Genomic DNA, 16,813 nt, shown 5'->3' with positions numbered 1-16,813 from the left:
ATGTTAAAATAGTTTTTCTAAATGGTGATTTAAAAGAAGAAATTTATATTGTACAACTCGATGATGTGTTCTTCTCCACTAAGAAAACAAAGTTTGTAAATTGATTAAATCTTTATATGGCTTAAAACAAGCACTAAAAGAATGGAATAAGAAATTTGATCAAGGTCTTATTAGTAATGTGTTGTCTATTATTGAAGTTCATAAATGTGTGTACACAAAAACTATTGATAGTGAATGTGTGATTATTAACTTATATGTTGGTGATATGCTTATTTTTTGTACATGCATTGATGTTGTCAATAAAACAAATGTATTTTAACTTCTAAATTTGATATGAACTCTATATTCATTGTGGCTAATATATTAAATTATAGTATACACTTGAAGGGATCACTTATATAAATGTGGAGTAGGGCCTGCTTTTATGAAAATTGTGGTAAAATCTCTACAGCACTACAAATAACCAGGTACGTGCATGGCTTATTTATGCAAAATCGCGTTAAATAATAGGTATTGTGAGAATGTAATGTGATTAATGAAAATTATACTTCACATAAAAAATTTTTGTTCATATAAGTTACAAACTTTATCAAAATTTTGTGATTTATATTTCATTCTTTTAGACTTAGTTCATAGCTCAAAAAGCACCAACTGGATGCATTACACTTGAGTAAGATTAGACATAGCAAGAACTTCCTATTATGAAACTTTATGAGATATGTGGGAGATTATTGGATATCTCATAAGATTTCTATCCCACATTAACTAAGTATAAAAGATGTTAGTGCTTTATATACGTAAACTCACTATAGATTTGTTTAAAGTTAGAAAAGTTAGAAAAGAAAGTGATCTCGCGCGCATACAAGATCAAACCAAACCTCAAGAAAATGTGGATCCCTTTTCCATAGAAAATGATTACAAAAGGTTTAAATTTCTAAGTTTGCAAAGAGACTATCAAAAATGATTACAAAGAGTTTGAATAAAGGCTCAAAGGGATCTTTGAAAAACTTGGACCAAGGAGAAAAGTGCTTGCTCTGAATTTCTTTCTTATTCCTCTCTTATTCTTCTGCATGGACAACCCTAAGATGATGTATTTAAACTTAGAAAACCTATCCTTAAATGCATAAAGAATCGTTGCTTTGTTGAAAAATCTGTTCTCTTTTGGGATCAATCCCGGAATGAGGGGGTGGATCCCTATTTTATCAGCTGCAAAAAAGGTTTGATAGTCGATTCCTCAAGGATGGGATCAATTCCTAACGGAAAACAAAGGATCTTTAAACTTCTGTCCAAAGTGGGGTATTGATTCTTGTAACTTCTCATTTAAAAAACTTTTAATTTGTTTCAAAACAATTTTAATATTTTTATAAAAATATAAATTTTAATTTCATGAAGTAATTAGATATTTAAAAGGATTTTGAACGTGAGAATTTAAGATAAAATCTATTGAAGCAATTTTAAATATAATTTTAATTTGTCATTTCAAAATTAGAATTTAAAGCTAACAATTTGCACATTAGTGAAGGTCTGGCCATTTTATCCTCCGCTGTTGTTTAATTTTCCGACAATTATATGCACAAATTGTCATGACCTTAACCAAATAGAGCTTGCAGCAGAAAATAAAATCAAGAAACATATATGTTGACAACTTGAAAGAATGTATGGCTAAGGAATGTAAGATCAGATCATCTATAGCCACCAACAAAGCCAAGTTTGGCAATTGTCAATTCCATGAATCATTTTACCCACTTTGATATTTACACTAAATACGAGGACATCAGGTTCCAACTAATCTTCATGTGTTTAGGCATTGATGCTACAAAGCGCAGGAGGTCCGGTTTCGTGCTAAGGGCAGGAGGCAGGGTTTCTGTATTCTTGTTCAACACAGGAAGGAACTTTGCAATATTTGGAAGTACAAGCTCTCTACAATGCAGATGCAACAAGGGAACCTTGGACAATACACTTCCCTTTTGAACATCCAGACCTTCTGGCCTTCGCAACTTGTATGGTTTCCCCGTTGTTGGTTCAATATCAACCCGAGGCATCTGCTTCCATCTCCTGTGTACAAACCAGCCATATTTATAGTCACCAACTATTGGAGTCCCAAGAGCTTCTGCACAATGGACTCGGAGCTGCAAGCAAATACAGGCACAAGAATTTTGATGTGGCTTGGGACATAAATAAAAAAGCAAAGGAGACTAATTCCAATTTATGACCTTGATGTGAAAAGTGAAAACTCTAAAAAGGTAGATTCATAGATTAATTATAAGCCTTTTCCACCTCCTTTCTATTGATTAAAATAAATTAGAGGGACACTGCACATGGCATCTATAAAATATGAGCCTTTTCCGGCTCTTTCTGGACTACAAAAGCTAAAGAATTCCCCCCACCCTAATTTTCTCTTATCATCCATAGCCTGAGCACAAAGGTCATCTCTTGACCTTTCAACACATTATTGCCAGACCAGACCATCTCAATAGGATTCTAAAACATTAAAACTGCAAAATGCCTTCACGTTGCTCAAATAAGATAGATGATTTGTCCAAAGAGATACGTAAATAGGCGGAGAAAGAAACAGAAAGAGCTAAAATATAGTACCTGGTGCTTCCTGCTAGTAAGTGGGCGCAGCTCAATCCATGAGCATCCATTTATCATAGGACCTAGTACCCGATATTCAGTAATAGCCTCTTGAGAAGCTTCTAAACCCACATTCTGAGCCAAGATGATACTCTCAGTCTTACCATCATCAAGAAGAATCTAAAAAACAAACAAACGTACACACATGATTACAAAGCTCATTAAGGTAGAGGCACTGAGAGAGTAACTTGAAGAACAAGAACCTTTGAAAGAGGAGCGCAAATTAAGCCTTCTTTCTCCTTTGGAGTGCCTATCACCAATGCCCAAAACCGCTGATACTTCGCATCACATGCATCATTCCAAGCCTAAACTTGCCCACAGAATATTATGTCAACTAATAGAAAGGAAATGTTCAAGCAGCTCTCTACAATGCTATAAGACGCTAGCAGCCATCAAACACACACACACACACACAAAAAAAAAGCACATAATAACCTGCAAAATGGGATGTAGGATGCATACACCTAATAATTTGTTCTCTCTTTTATATTTGGCCAATAATTCTTTCTCTCTAGTACAACTACATGTACCTTACACGAGGATTTAACTGTATTTAAGTCATTGAACAGCCAATGGAGATGAGCCACGCTTTCTTTTGTTCTCCCCATTAGTAGGAGGCCGCTGCTCTCTCTATCAAGACGGTGCACCTGACAAAAATTGACAATAAAAGCAGCAGGAAGTTAAAAAGTCATAGAAAAATGGATCAAGAAACGCTAAATCAAAGTGGATAATAGTTAAGGGAGATTTAACCAGTGAACAACATCGGTATGAAAGTGGAGAATCACAACCTCCAAACGGCATGCTTAAGGTTATTTGTAGAGAGTAAAAACCAGTGTACCAAAACATATGCATCAAAACCAAGTTCTCATCAAAAATTGTTGAACTAGCCAAAAACTTCTAAAACTAAATCACAACTCATTGACAGTTAGAAACTAAATGCTGCTTCAATCCTTTCAACATAAACTTTACTCCACTAAGCCTTATCCAAGTATGAGAATGCCAAAACATGATAGATTTTTTCAGAAGTTAGCTGTGCATGAAGCACCCTCAACCCTCAAAAAGTTATGAAAGCCTCAATCTTCATTATTGTCCTGAGATATACCATTTAACATCAATGAATCAATGAAATAAAATAAAAGTCAACTTCAACATATTAAAAAGAAGAGGAGGGCCAACTAATTTGAAACTTCAATAAATAATAATGAAGAAAGGACAAAGAAGATAAATTATTTGGTTCTTTTATTAATACTATTCCAAATGTAGCTTCTGAGGCTACAGTTTTTATCACCTAAGCAGCCAAACATATGTTTCTCCCATGAAATATTGAGATATATGGTTTCTATTTGCTGACTGGAGAAAAAAACTAAAAATAAAATAACATTATTATGTATCTCTAAGCAGGAGTGAAGAACCTTTTCATGACAAAAAAGTGCCTACACGCATGCACAAAGAGATCATAGAAACAACTAAAGTTGCAACCATATTACAATCTATCAACCCTGAAGTCATAATAGATGTATGATGCCAGGGTATTTTCAATCCCATAGAATTTGCCATGATGCTTACTGTGCTCTTAAATAAGGAAGCTCATCTCCTGTTAAGGCCAAGTTTATCCATCCAAGCAACACTTTTTAATCATATGTTGGAGTATATATCACTAAATCATGAAATATATAACTTTTAACTAGTACTCCTAGATATATGCCCATATAAATAACAAACAGAAAACTTGCAAACCATAAGGTAAAGGCATTCACCATATAATCTACAACAATGAGCATACCAGTTTAGGACCCTCATCATAATCATAAGACAGAGCAGCAGCTGCCAATGCATCCATGCTGTTATGTACAGGAAGACTTCCCTAAAGATGTTGTGACAGAACAAAGTAAGATGGAACACGATAAGCTGAGACAACACTCAAATACCTTAAATAATGTAATCAAACCTTTACTGGCAGCTTGGGGGGCTTATTTAATACAAGGATAGCATAGTCCTGAAATATTAAACACTAATAGTTAAAATAGGAACAACTTGTTAGAAAAAATAAAGTTTCAGCTTCAGACAAAGAACCTAGAGCATGTGTAATCCATCAAGTGAAAATCAAAACAATTATGGAATTACTTTGATAAATTACACCTGACAAGAAGAACAAAAAGGATATGAAAGAAAATTAACAAGGCAATTAGGATGGACACTTATCTACATACACGTGTGCGCTCAAGGATGAACATATACAGTAAGAGACTAATAAGCGAACAGAATAAATTGGGAAAAGATGCCAACTAGCAATTAAACTCAATACATGCCTTGAACTTGACAAGCCTTTGCAAATAGTCAATCTCATCTTTATTTGGATAAAGAGTTCCGCTCGGTATACAGTCAAATCTCTTGGAGATTCTAGTCTCTGCAATTGATACAGGTACCCAAACTCTTGCCCCTACTTCCATCACTTCGTTATGCTTGATCTGTAGGTAAGCTGTATAAGTGCAGAGTAATTAAACCCACATGGAAGGGAATATTATTGACAAGGGCCCAGTAATAAAGAAGTGTTATTTGTTTCTAAACAAAGTTGTGGGATTAAAGGGAAGGTAACATGCTACATCAAGAAGCATTACTACCTTTCTCAAGGGTTTCATCAGCCCATCCCTTTCTATACAAGTATCACCCGCATTTGAGGATTCCATCTGAACCTGCAATAAGAGAGACAGAAACACATATGTTGAAAACAAGTAACAGTCACACGACATTTTGGATGCAAAATACCAATTCCTAAAATAGCTCACAAAACTAAAGCAAGGGGTCAGTATAATGATTGAAATGAGCTTGAATCCTGAGATAGGAAGAACGGGATTTATGAGATGAGGAAGAAGTATCTGATTATGCAAAAACGAAAAGAAAAAGTTGGGTACACTTACCAGGCCCTTATTAAAATGGGACTGAATGGCAGAATCTAGAATTTCATCAAAGTAATACTTGAGCCAACTGATAGCAGTGACACGAGCAGTGCCGCCAGGGTTCTTTCCAGGCAAAGGAGAACCAGGGAAAGGGGGCAAGGAAAGGAGTTGGCGAGGCTTTGGACCCTGTTTGGGAGCGCCCAAGTAAGCAACGTTGTTGGAGACACGGAGGACTGGGTCGGCATAGGCAGGTGGAGGCGGAGCTACTCTGGAATAGTGTCTCACTAGAGATAAAAAATGCCGTCCAAGCCTACTCTTCTGCATTGTTAAGCCCCCAATTCACGGCTTTCCTCCTCAATTAATCACTGAATTGTTAAAAGGAATTTTATCAAACACTTAGTCGCCAAAACCCTTTGCATCATAGAAGAGAGTTCCTTTAAAATTTTGATTTCAGATAAACTAGAAATGCCCCGCTACAGAGTCCGGGTCTATTCTTTAGAACAGTAATAATTGAAAAAAAATATATCAACATTTTACATTATCAATAATACGTTACCACCTTAAAAAAAATACGAATTTATTAAATATCAAAAATATATCTTATAATATGGTATAGTATCATAGGATATGTGTTTTATAAACTTTATTCTATTCAATTACTAAAAATTAATTTTTTTAATTTGTTTTTTTATTGAACATGAAAAATTATTTTATATGAGTTTTAATCTTAAAGATTTAAACATTAACAAAAACAAATTAAAAAAATCGAGTTATCTTTTAACTTTAACATGTTAAATGTTCTTTTAATTTTTAATAAATAAATTAAAATGAAAAATGCATATCTTGTTTAAAAATATATATTATTAACGAACCTGTTAAATTAGAAAACAATCATCTTTTCCATTTATAATGTATAATTCTCAGTTCTATTAATAAATATAATATTTCAGATATTTTTTATTTTATATATATACATATTATTTATTATTAATTTTAAAATTTTTTATTATATCTTATGATATGATACTTAATAATTAAAAATAAATTTTGGATACCTTTTGAAAAAAATTTAGATACATGATACATATCGAAATTTAACAACTATATTTCATATAGGTTTTTTCTTTATTAATTTTTTTGTATTTTATTATGAATTTCAAATTACATTAATATTACTAAATTAAAATTTGTTAGTTGTGAGAATTTATTTAAGAAATGAAATAAAAACTAAAAATATGATATTAAAAAAATCTCCCTAGAAATCATCAACATACCATTTTCTTGTTGCCTTAAAATTCAATAAATTTTAACACAAATCAAATTAATATAAATATAGTTAATTAAACCTTGAAATTAATATCCTCACCAATAAAATTCATTAGAAGGATACTATATCATGATTACCTTTCACTATAATTGGTTTCATGCTCAATATCATCACTAATAAGGTTTAATAGCATCTAAATCCTTTGATGAAGCTTATGACATTTTAAAGCAACTCGAGAGTTTGTCCCTCATCTCGTTTGGTCTTAATCACGTACATGAGCATGTTTGGTTGAGAGGAATGGTTATGTATTGCTTCCTTATCTCCCTCTATTCTTATATATGCTTTCGTTTGGTTATTTTTGTATAAGGAATGTTTATTCTCAAATAATGAATTGATGTGAAAATAGAGGAGGGCAAGAGCGAAAATTGGCCCTGAAATGGTGATAAAATACGAAACTTTTTCATTAGAAAGCAGTAAAAAGAAAGAAGAAGAATACAATTTGTGCAATAAAGAAAGAAAATGGAAATGGGTGGAGCGGCAAGAAGATGTGCATATGGAGATTAATGAATTCTTTTCAAAGTTGTTTGTGACATCTCACCCATCTTCGATTGATGAAATGCTAGACAAGATGCATTCAAGAGTTGATGATGGGATGAGTGATGGGCTCACTAAGGAGGAAGTAAAGACTGGATTGTTTCAAATAAATCCTTTGAAGGCTCGAGGACCCGATGGGATGCATCCTTTGTTCTTTAAAAAATATTGGCATGTTTTAAGGAATGGAGTACACAAATTTGTTTTGGATTGTTTATATGGAAACGAATAGATCTTGGTGAGTTTAATTACGCATTCATTGCCTTGATCCAAAAATATCTCAGCCTAAATAGGTAAGTCAAATTAGACCCATTAGTCTATGCAATGTGATTTATAAATTTGCATCAAAAGTGCTCATTAATCGATTGAAAGTCTTACTCCCATGTCTCTTTATCGGAGAATCAAAATGCTTTCGTGCCTAGAAGACTAATATCTAATAATGTGATAGTGGCACGTGAGATGACTCATTACATGTATAACAAAAGATGAGGGAAAGTGGGTAATTTTGTACTTAAATTAGATATGAGCAAAGCATATGACTGGGTGGAGTGGGTGTTTGTAGAATGCATGTTAAGAAAATTAGGTTTGCTTAAATAGTTAATTCCATGGTTATGAGGTATACTTCGACAGTTAAATACTCAGGCCTCATCAATAATAATTTGGGAGATATAATTATTCCTTTGAGAGGCCTTCGTCAAGGAGACCCACTATCATCCTTCCTATTTGTCCTTTGAGATATAATAATTCCACTCTCTATGCATATGCAGTTTCGTGAGTGCGGTATGGATTGCATTAAGGTGGGGATTTAGGGATATTCAAAATCACAGTTCTTCGACTGCTGAATGGATCCTGTTATTGATAGATAAAAATGGAGAAAACAGAGATTGAAGAGATTATTTGTATTTTTTGGGGCATTATGGAAAGCACAGAACAGCTTAGTTTTCAAGCAAGAAAGAATGCACCCACAAGAAGTGATTGAGTTGGGTCTTAACATGGAACGACAACTTAGAGAGGCAAATATGTCCACAAGAATTAATGAACTCAGGGCAACGAATGCTGTGTGTAAATGGAGGAAGCCCACTGGTATCAAAGTTAATGTTGATGTCGCCATTTTCAAAGCTAACAGGGTGGCGAAAGTTTGTGCAAGTTTCTTAGGTAGGAATGCCCATGTTATAGCGGTGCTTCTTGGGGTAAATGTCTATTCATAAGAGCTCTCTATTGTTGAAGCCGAGCTGGAGGCTTTATCCTGGGCATTGTTGATATGCGATCAGCAGCAGCTAAGACTAGATGAGGCTAAGATGGATTGCCAATAGGTTGTCAAATGGGTGGGTGACAAGTGCGGTACGGGCAAATTTGGCCATATAGTTGAGGATTGCTGCATGTTAATGGAAAAGTCTCACTGCTAACAGATTAGTTATTGTTCAAGGGATGCAAATCGGGCAGCTCCTACAATTGCACATTATGCTACACATACTCAAGACGGTACCTTATTATGGAATAGTTTGTATGGAGTTGCTTTCCAATGTTAATCGAGTTGTGTGTCAGGATGAAGAATAAAATTGTTTTCTGATGATGTTAATTAGGTTAAGATGAGTGTACTCTTTTCTCTTTTTTGTGGGTTTTTATCCCACTAGGTTTTACCACCCAATATGCAAAGTGTATGTGTGAATTTAGCATCATAGGGGTATTATGAGTCTGTGATATTGACATAATGATTTCATGATTTGGTGTTTAATGAAATGCACCTTATTTTCAAATAATAATAATAATAATAATAATATCAATTCTTTAAAAACATGGAATGGCTAATAAGAAACCCTCTTCTTGGCATTAGTTATTTTGCACAAGCCATAATGGGCTAAACATATTTTTTGACAAAAATATCCTTAAACATTTTGTGAAATTACCATTTTAAATTATAAAATTTATAAGTTATTAATATTTTAAATGAATTATAAAATATTATTAATAATTTCATTATAAATTGTTAAAAAACTATTATCCATAAATTATTAAAATATTTAAAATTTATTAATGAATTTTTAATATTTTAATTACATTTTTAGATAAATTATAAAAGAATTTAATGTTTTTATTGTAAAGTATAAAATTATAGAAATAATTATTAAAAATTATGTAAAAACTATTATTAAAAATTATTTATATTTTAATTATAAATTATTAATAATATAAATATATTTTAAAAAAATTTGTGTTTCAAGTTGTGCTCATTGAGCTATCCCTATATGAATATCGATCATTCCAAGTTGTGCTCACAAATCATAGTTTTGGAATTTTAAGCAAAATATTTGGGATCTTTCCACTTTGCACTTCAACTATTAGTAAATCTTGTCAAAGCTTAATCGGCTTGAATAATCCATCAAAAATCCAACTTGACCAAACCAATATTGATTTTAAAAAGGATTAATGAAATAATTTAGTATATGAACTTTAATCAAATATTTGATTTATTACTTGAAATTTAGAAATACACATTTAATTACTTGAACTTTCACACAAAGAAAACAGGTTATTTCTAATGGATTTTCGAAAGAAAAATTCAAAGAAAAATTTCGTCAGATAAAGTTAAGTTGGTAAAGGTCTTTCTGTTGAAATAGAAAAATTTCGTTGAAAATACTTCAACAATACTAACAAACTAGTTTGACGAAAAAGGTCCATGAATCCATCAAAAAGAAGTAAAGTAATGGACAAAATCAGTTCATAAAGGACAAAAAATTGTTGGTCCCAAAAGAAGTGTAAATGGAAGTTTTTTAATCTTCTAAGCTCAAAATCACTTTAGATAGCTTCTCTCATCATTTATGACCATTTGAACCTCTTTCAATACTTGGAGGGTAGTCTTTAATGGTTAGAAATAGTTTTTGCACAAAAATAGTTATTATTTTGTCTTCTAGTAGGTCTTTTCAAATTGCTGGCAATGCCTCATTAATCGGTTAAGGTGAGTTTTAAACACTAATTATATTAAGACATTAAAGCTCTTTCCTACACACTTAAATAATATGGTTAAATATCAATGAATGAGGAATGTTTTGTTATCATCAAAAACACATAAAGTCAACTAAAATTAGTTGAAAATGGGCATTAAATTTGTTGGACATGAATTCATAATCTGTCGAAATTGGGTGCAAAATTCATTAGAAAATGGGTATACAATTCATTGGAAATGGATATAAAATCCATCAAAAATGGATCTACCATTTGTCGAAAATGGGTCCATAGTTCATCAAAAATAAATCCAAACTTCGCTAGAAATGGGTCTATCATATGTTGGAAATGGTTATACAATCCGTTGGAAATAAATCAAAAACTCATCAAGAATGTACCCAAAATCTGTCGAAAATAGTTTTACCATCCGTTGGAAATGAGTATAGAATCTATCGAAAATGGATCCAAAATATGTTAAAAAAGGACATCACTTCCATGGGAAAAGTATAACAAATATATACATATATATATATATATAGATTTAAAAAAAATTAGTCACTTGAATAAAGTGTTCAACATGTAATTGAAAACTTAGTAATATTAAATGTACGAAATAAAATAGTCAACACAATATTTGTTATAAAAATTAAATTAAGATGAAAAAGTTCAATAATATGAAAAGTATGAATATGTGCATCATCTGTTACCACCTATTGTTGCACTGTTTTATGTGTTGGAAGGTCCTACGCTAGAAGTTCTTGACTATTGGGTTATAGGAATCGCAAGACTCTCCAAGATTTGTAGCACTCTATCCATAGCCTCGTTAATATTCCTCACATTGATAATTGTCTTCAATTTGATCTTGCATGTTTCCTATTTGTCTTCAATCTCCACTACTTTTTCCTTTCATTCCTACTAGGAAGTATTTATGGTTAAAGGGGCACATGTTAACTCAAACGTTGGTGTAGTGGTTGAACCCATACACATGAGTCCCAGTCATTTGCAACCTTCTAGTTGCTTGTGACCAAGCTTATGCTTATGAGTCGCACTCCAGCTAAGAGGATACCTCGTCAAGATACTTCTGCATTAACGCAAAAGTATAGTTTTCCTACATTAAGGTAACACAATGATCATTAAATATAAATATTTTAATATTAATAATATTTAAAGGCATAATTGTTTTATTGTATATGCATTTAATCAATTAAATTGGGGTAATTATAATTAACATAGTGTTAATTAAAATCTTTATAGAATTATGATTGTCTATAAATATATGCTTATATTGCCCATATGAGAGGCACACACGCAATACTTGAAAGGCAAAAAAAGAAAAGGATGGAGAGTTTGGTCTAAAGAGGGAAACCTTGAGAATTGGATTTCAAGCTTTATTCTTCTTGCCACTGTCATTTGGTATTCCTTTCAATCCCCATCCTTAGCTTTTTGTCTTCCCTTAAGTGAAGAGTGAGAAACCATTACCTCTCATACCTAGTTAGTAATATACTTGGCAACAAGCAAGCTCGCATAACTACCCTTGGTGTTATTCTTGATTGAGGTCTACAACAACTCAAGCTTGGTGGAAGGTTCTTTGAGAAGCAAATTGTTATGGGGTTATTGATTTAGACATTAAAGCCACAAATTTATACCAAACTTCTACCAAATAGTTAGGATTAATCTATATTAAACAATCAAAAACTATCTTCTATGAAAAAAGTTTTGAATTTTTGCTACATATTATTGTAATCAAATTTACCATGCAAATGCACGTATCATTAACAATTAATATAATGAAAAGTAAAGTATCACTCCCACTAGGAATTACGCCCAAAAACTTTTGCTAAATACTAAAATTAACAGAACTTATTTTTATTCAAACAACCAAATTTAAAATTACTGAAAACTCCAAGATCCAATAATTAGTTGAGTCTTGCTAGGTTGGTGTTAAGCTTAAAAGAGGTGGCACTTGTGTGGTGAGTGGACTTGCATTCAAAACTATTTTGGATAATAAAAAGCATGAAATCTTTAGTTAATGTTTGCTAGTGAATTACTATGATTATTGTATTTATTTGTATGTGTATACTATGTTGTACCTTAAACTTGCATGGGAACAAGCCTTATTAAGTTTGGTGCTTCAATGTCTTTGACTTTAAATGTGTTGAGTATTAATGAGTTTATGTCTTAAAACCATTGTTGACAACCTTAGAGAATAGGTTTTGCGTGATAGTATAAATGAAAGGATGTTCATTGGTGACATTATGATGGAATAACACGTCTTGAAATATTGTATTTTAGGAATGTGAAGAGTTCACAAAAAGTTTTAAAGATGCAATGTATTTAGATGGAGCTGCTTGAGTTAAGGACTTGTAGCCAGTGGTAGTATACACTAGCCATTGTACATAATGTGGTTGCCTTGGCTAGTAAAGGAGGTACACTGCTAGCCATGTGATGCAAAATATGGCACATGATGTTATATTGAGGTTAGTGGCTATATGCAGTAGACCGTGTTCATATTGAGGGTTAGCTACCTTGAGATTACCTTAAATAGTAGGGGAGTAAAATGGCACTATTCTTGAGGTTTGAGTTTGTAGGACTAATTATGTACTTCTTGAGCTTGCTCCACTAAAGATGTATGTGTTACAAAGTGTAAGCTTAGAATTTTGATATGCTTTTGATTGATTTTGATGAATTGGAAATTTGAGAGCGTTTTATAGGTTTGAATGCACTAAGTTTGATTATTTTGAACCAAAATATGTGTCAACAGGTTTAATTTTAGGTTGGAGTGGTTTTAAGGGGTTGTGGTTATTGAAAAATGTAGAAGGCCAAAATTATAAAATAACCCCTAAATATATGGTGTTTTTTAAAATAGCTTTCCTTATAATTTTAATTATTTTTTACCAAGAGAAAAAATTTTAAGACCAAATTACCTTTAATAAAACCTGCTCATATTGAAGAGTATGTGCCATTTGAAAATAAACTCCTCATATTCAAGTACAGGAGCAATTTGAAAATAAACTCCTCGTATTCAAGTGCACAGGCCATTTGAAGAGAAAAACAATTTGAGATCATTTGAGCAGAGTATCATTTGAGGTCATTTGAGTAGGGCATCATTTGATTCATTTCTAAATAGCGTTTAACAACTCTAGGTTCTACAATTTTGACCTAGAGAGAACATTTGAGACAATACATCGTTTGATTCTACCTTAACTCAAAAATTAGTAAAGTGTTCGAACAAGTTTAGAGCAAAGTAAGTCAGTTAATGTTGAATTTTTTGTTGTGTTTCTAAGTGGGTTTGTTGTTTAAATGCCATATTGCTTGACAATGTAATTAAATGGAATGGGTTTGAATGCTATATTTTGTGTCAATAAGCTTACAATGCTTACTTTTAATTCGAACTTGTTGATAATATTATGTGTTTTTGGAGTGATTTTTGTTGTGATGGTAGCCATATTTGTTGATTATGTGGTAAATGGCATTTGGTGTTGTTTAAAGTTGTTGAAATCCCCAAAGATGTTACACGACATGCCTATATGGGTCGAATGTTGTTAGTATGGCGTGTAACATATCAAGTCAAAATAGGCATGACATGTAACAACTCTAGGGATTTCCCTAAGTGCATGAATATGACATATAGCATCTTGGGAAATTTAGGTATGGCGTGCAACATCTTAGGAATTTTAGGCATGGCATGAAACATCTTAGGAATTTTAGGCATGGCATGTAACAACTTAGTCGTATGCTTGATGTGTAGCAACTAAGGATATTTAGGCATAGCGTGTAATAACTTAGTTATTCATCATGACGTGTAACAATAATTTAATTTGTTTAGCATGGCATGTAACAATATTAATTTTCTTGTAAATAGTGTGTAGCTTTTCTTGGTTAACTGTTCAGGTCATGTAGCTTATATGTGCTTACCGTTTGCTGTTGCAAATGGATTTCAAAGAGTATGAGAACCTTGAAGCTTCGTTTGTTGTTCCAACGGACAAGTGGGCCTTTAAAGTCACCATTAACACCCACTGTTAATGGTCACACTTGCAGTACATAAACAAGACACTCTTAGAGGTAGGAGAGTATGATCCAGTGAAAGCTACATGCTTCGGGATGTTGTTGAAAGTATATCCACAAGGCTTCTTCTACTCCGGTCCCTTACAAAATATCATGCTATGTAGAATCATTGAACTCGACACAATGGAACATCAGTTCTGGTTTGCCATAGGCCAAACCACGGCATGTTTCTCTAAGTGTGAGTTTTGCCTTGTGACAAACTAAAGTTCGGCCCTATGATGGATGTTTTCACATGTCCCTATGAGCTCATCTCTAGAACATTTCATGACAAATACTGGAAAGGGGACAAGAATGTGAAGTTGCTACAGGTGCTTAAGAGGTTCTAGGAAGGCAACTTTCAACAACAAGGAGACGCATTAAAGATGACCCTTGTCTTGATCGTGAATAATATTTTATTTAAATAAGACTATAGAAGATGGGTGACGTTATGGTTGTTGTTGTTGGTTGAGGAAATTGAAGGGTGGACTGCATTCCCATGAGGTAACTATATATGGAGGTAGACTATGAACTACCTATTAAAGGGGTCTGAAGTTCTTCTTGCAACATTTGAGAAGACTAAGCTTTTTCACTACAACCTATATGGATTTTCATGGGCGATATAGGTAGTGTCACCTATAGTTTTCCATTTTCCTTTTAACATAACATTTTATTAAGGCGTGTCCTATAACATTTAGGTGATTATAATTTTTACAATTGACTTGCAGTTTTAGGTGATGAAGGCTATTTCTACTTTTTAAAATTTAATTGCCTTACGTGTTGGCAAAGGCTATCTTTATCCACGAATGTGTAGATGGCAGTGCCAGTAGAAGCTGAAGTTGTTCTACCAGGTGGTGAATAGGTTAAAGTCCACTCAGTAGGTAAATGAAATGCTACCATTTTTTTGTTATCATATGTCAACTATCTTTCAAACTGATTGCAATGTATGTTTTGTGCAATTATTGGCACACCACACCTTAAACCCCACCCTAGAAAAGCCTTATTGGTTTTACTTAGATGTCCCTTTATCTGACAGGCAACAATACATTCCAATAAGGCATTTTGAGGATTGAGAATCATAAGTTCTCAATCAAAGACAGAAGAGAAGAGTTGTCACATCTCATTTCCTAAAAAGGTTCATGACAGGTGCATGGACCCTACCATAAAGCCATATTAGTTTGACATAGATGTCCCTTTATCTGATAAGTAATAGTACGTTCCAATAAGGCATTTGGAGGATCAAGGATCATAAAGTCTAGATCAAAGACAAAAGAGGAGAGCTGTCACATCCCATTTCCTAAAGGGGTTGTGACCAACATATGGACTTAGACAAGCATGGCCCGTTAAGCCCAAGCAAGCCTTTTAACCTCAATCAATCACCTATCACATATAAACATAGATAAATGCAAACATAAGCATCCATGCATAGCCGTAAGTACATGAATATGGATTTCTTGACATAAAAGGTGTACACGTTTCTCATTCAATGTACATAGCACATTAGCATAAAATATGTAAAGGCATATTCGATGCTCATATAGGCTTGCAAGCCATAATTCATAATTTTCACATAATCCCTGTACCACCCTGTACCCTCATTTAGAAGTTGATAAGACTCTATTGGTAAGAAGAAGGGTTATTTGATGTAAGTTTAAGTGTCAGAGAACGGTGATAGGTAAAAAAAATATTTTTAAATAAAATAATATTTTATTTATTAGTGAGATTAGTTAAAAGAGAGGGTTATGTGACTAATCTAAGTTGGGGAGAAGAAGAAAAGAAGAATTCGGAACCTTGATTAAGCGAAAAGCTTTCATTTTATAAAAAAAAAATTCGAAACCCTAAATTTATAAAGAAAAAGAGAGAGGAAAGGATGGGAGAAGAAAAGGAAAGAGACTAGAAATTTTACTACACATTGACTAAGCGAAAAGCTTTCATTTTTTTTTCTTTTGACTTTTATTCATTTTTCTTTCCACTTGGTCGGCCATTAATACCAACTTTTCCTATTTTTCATTTTATCCCAATGAGCTTCCGGAACCTTCATTCTCCATCACTTTATGCATCCTTTTTCTTTCTTCTTAAACGCCACTTTTTCTTCCTTGTTCATTTCTTCAACTGTGGCTTCACCTCCAAAGGGAAATCATGCATCAAGTCCTACCATTTTTCTTTCATGCTCCTTTCTTTTCTCCTTCCTCCTCATGAGTTGTCTTTCCTTTTCCCTCCCTCATAACCGAACCTAAGAAGAGTTTGGTGGTTTGGCTTAAAAATTTTAAGGTAAGGAATGTGAAAATTGTTAGTTTGGTTGAATGCATGCAAAGATTTGAGAATTCTTTCGTAAAAATTGTTACCATGTATGATTGTATAAGCATGGGGTTTACTATGAAATTTAGGTAAGAAAGTTGTTGGTTAAGTTGTTGCCATGTATACATGCAATTAAGTGAAT

At 33.0% G+C, this 16,813-nt stretch overlaps 1 protein-coding gene across 1 annotated transcript; it reads right to left on the bottom strand.

Annotated features, from left to right (window-relative positions):
• Positions 1-1,638: 1,638 nt before the first annotated feature.
• Positions 1,639-6,020, bottom strand: LOC110426204 (Pseudouridine synthase family protein). Its single transcript, XM_021441378.2, has 9 exons — positions 5,553-6,020; positions 5,256-5,327; positions 4,944-5,102; positions 4,583-4,630; positions 4,418-4,498; positions 3,165-3,281; positions 2,838-2,939; positions 2,596-2,754; positions 1,639-2,129 (listed from the first exon to the last, which is right to left on the bottom strand). The coding sequence occupies exons 1-9, from the start codon at positions 5,853-5,855 to the stop codon at positions 1,755-1,757; spliced, it is 1,416 nt and encodes a 471-aa protein (XP_021297053.1). The 5' UTR covers positions 5,856-6,020; the 3' UTR covers positions 1,639-1,754.
• Between the last annotated feature and the right edge of the window lie 10,793 nt (positions 6,021-16,813).

Source organism: Theobroma umbraticum, unplaced genomic scaffold (assembly GCF_002168275.2).
Source record: "Theobroma umbraticum cultivar Fairchild unplaced genomic scaffold, ASM216827v3 scaffold_55.0, whole genome shotgun sequence".
Lineage (NCBI taxonomy): Eukaryota > Viridiplantae > Streptophyta > Magnoliopsida > Malvales > Malvaceae > Theobroma > Theobroma umbraticum.
This window is presented reverse-complemented; position numbering and strand designations above follow the sequence as displayed.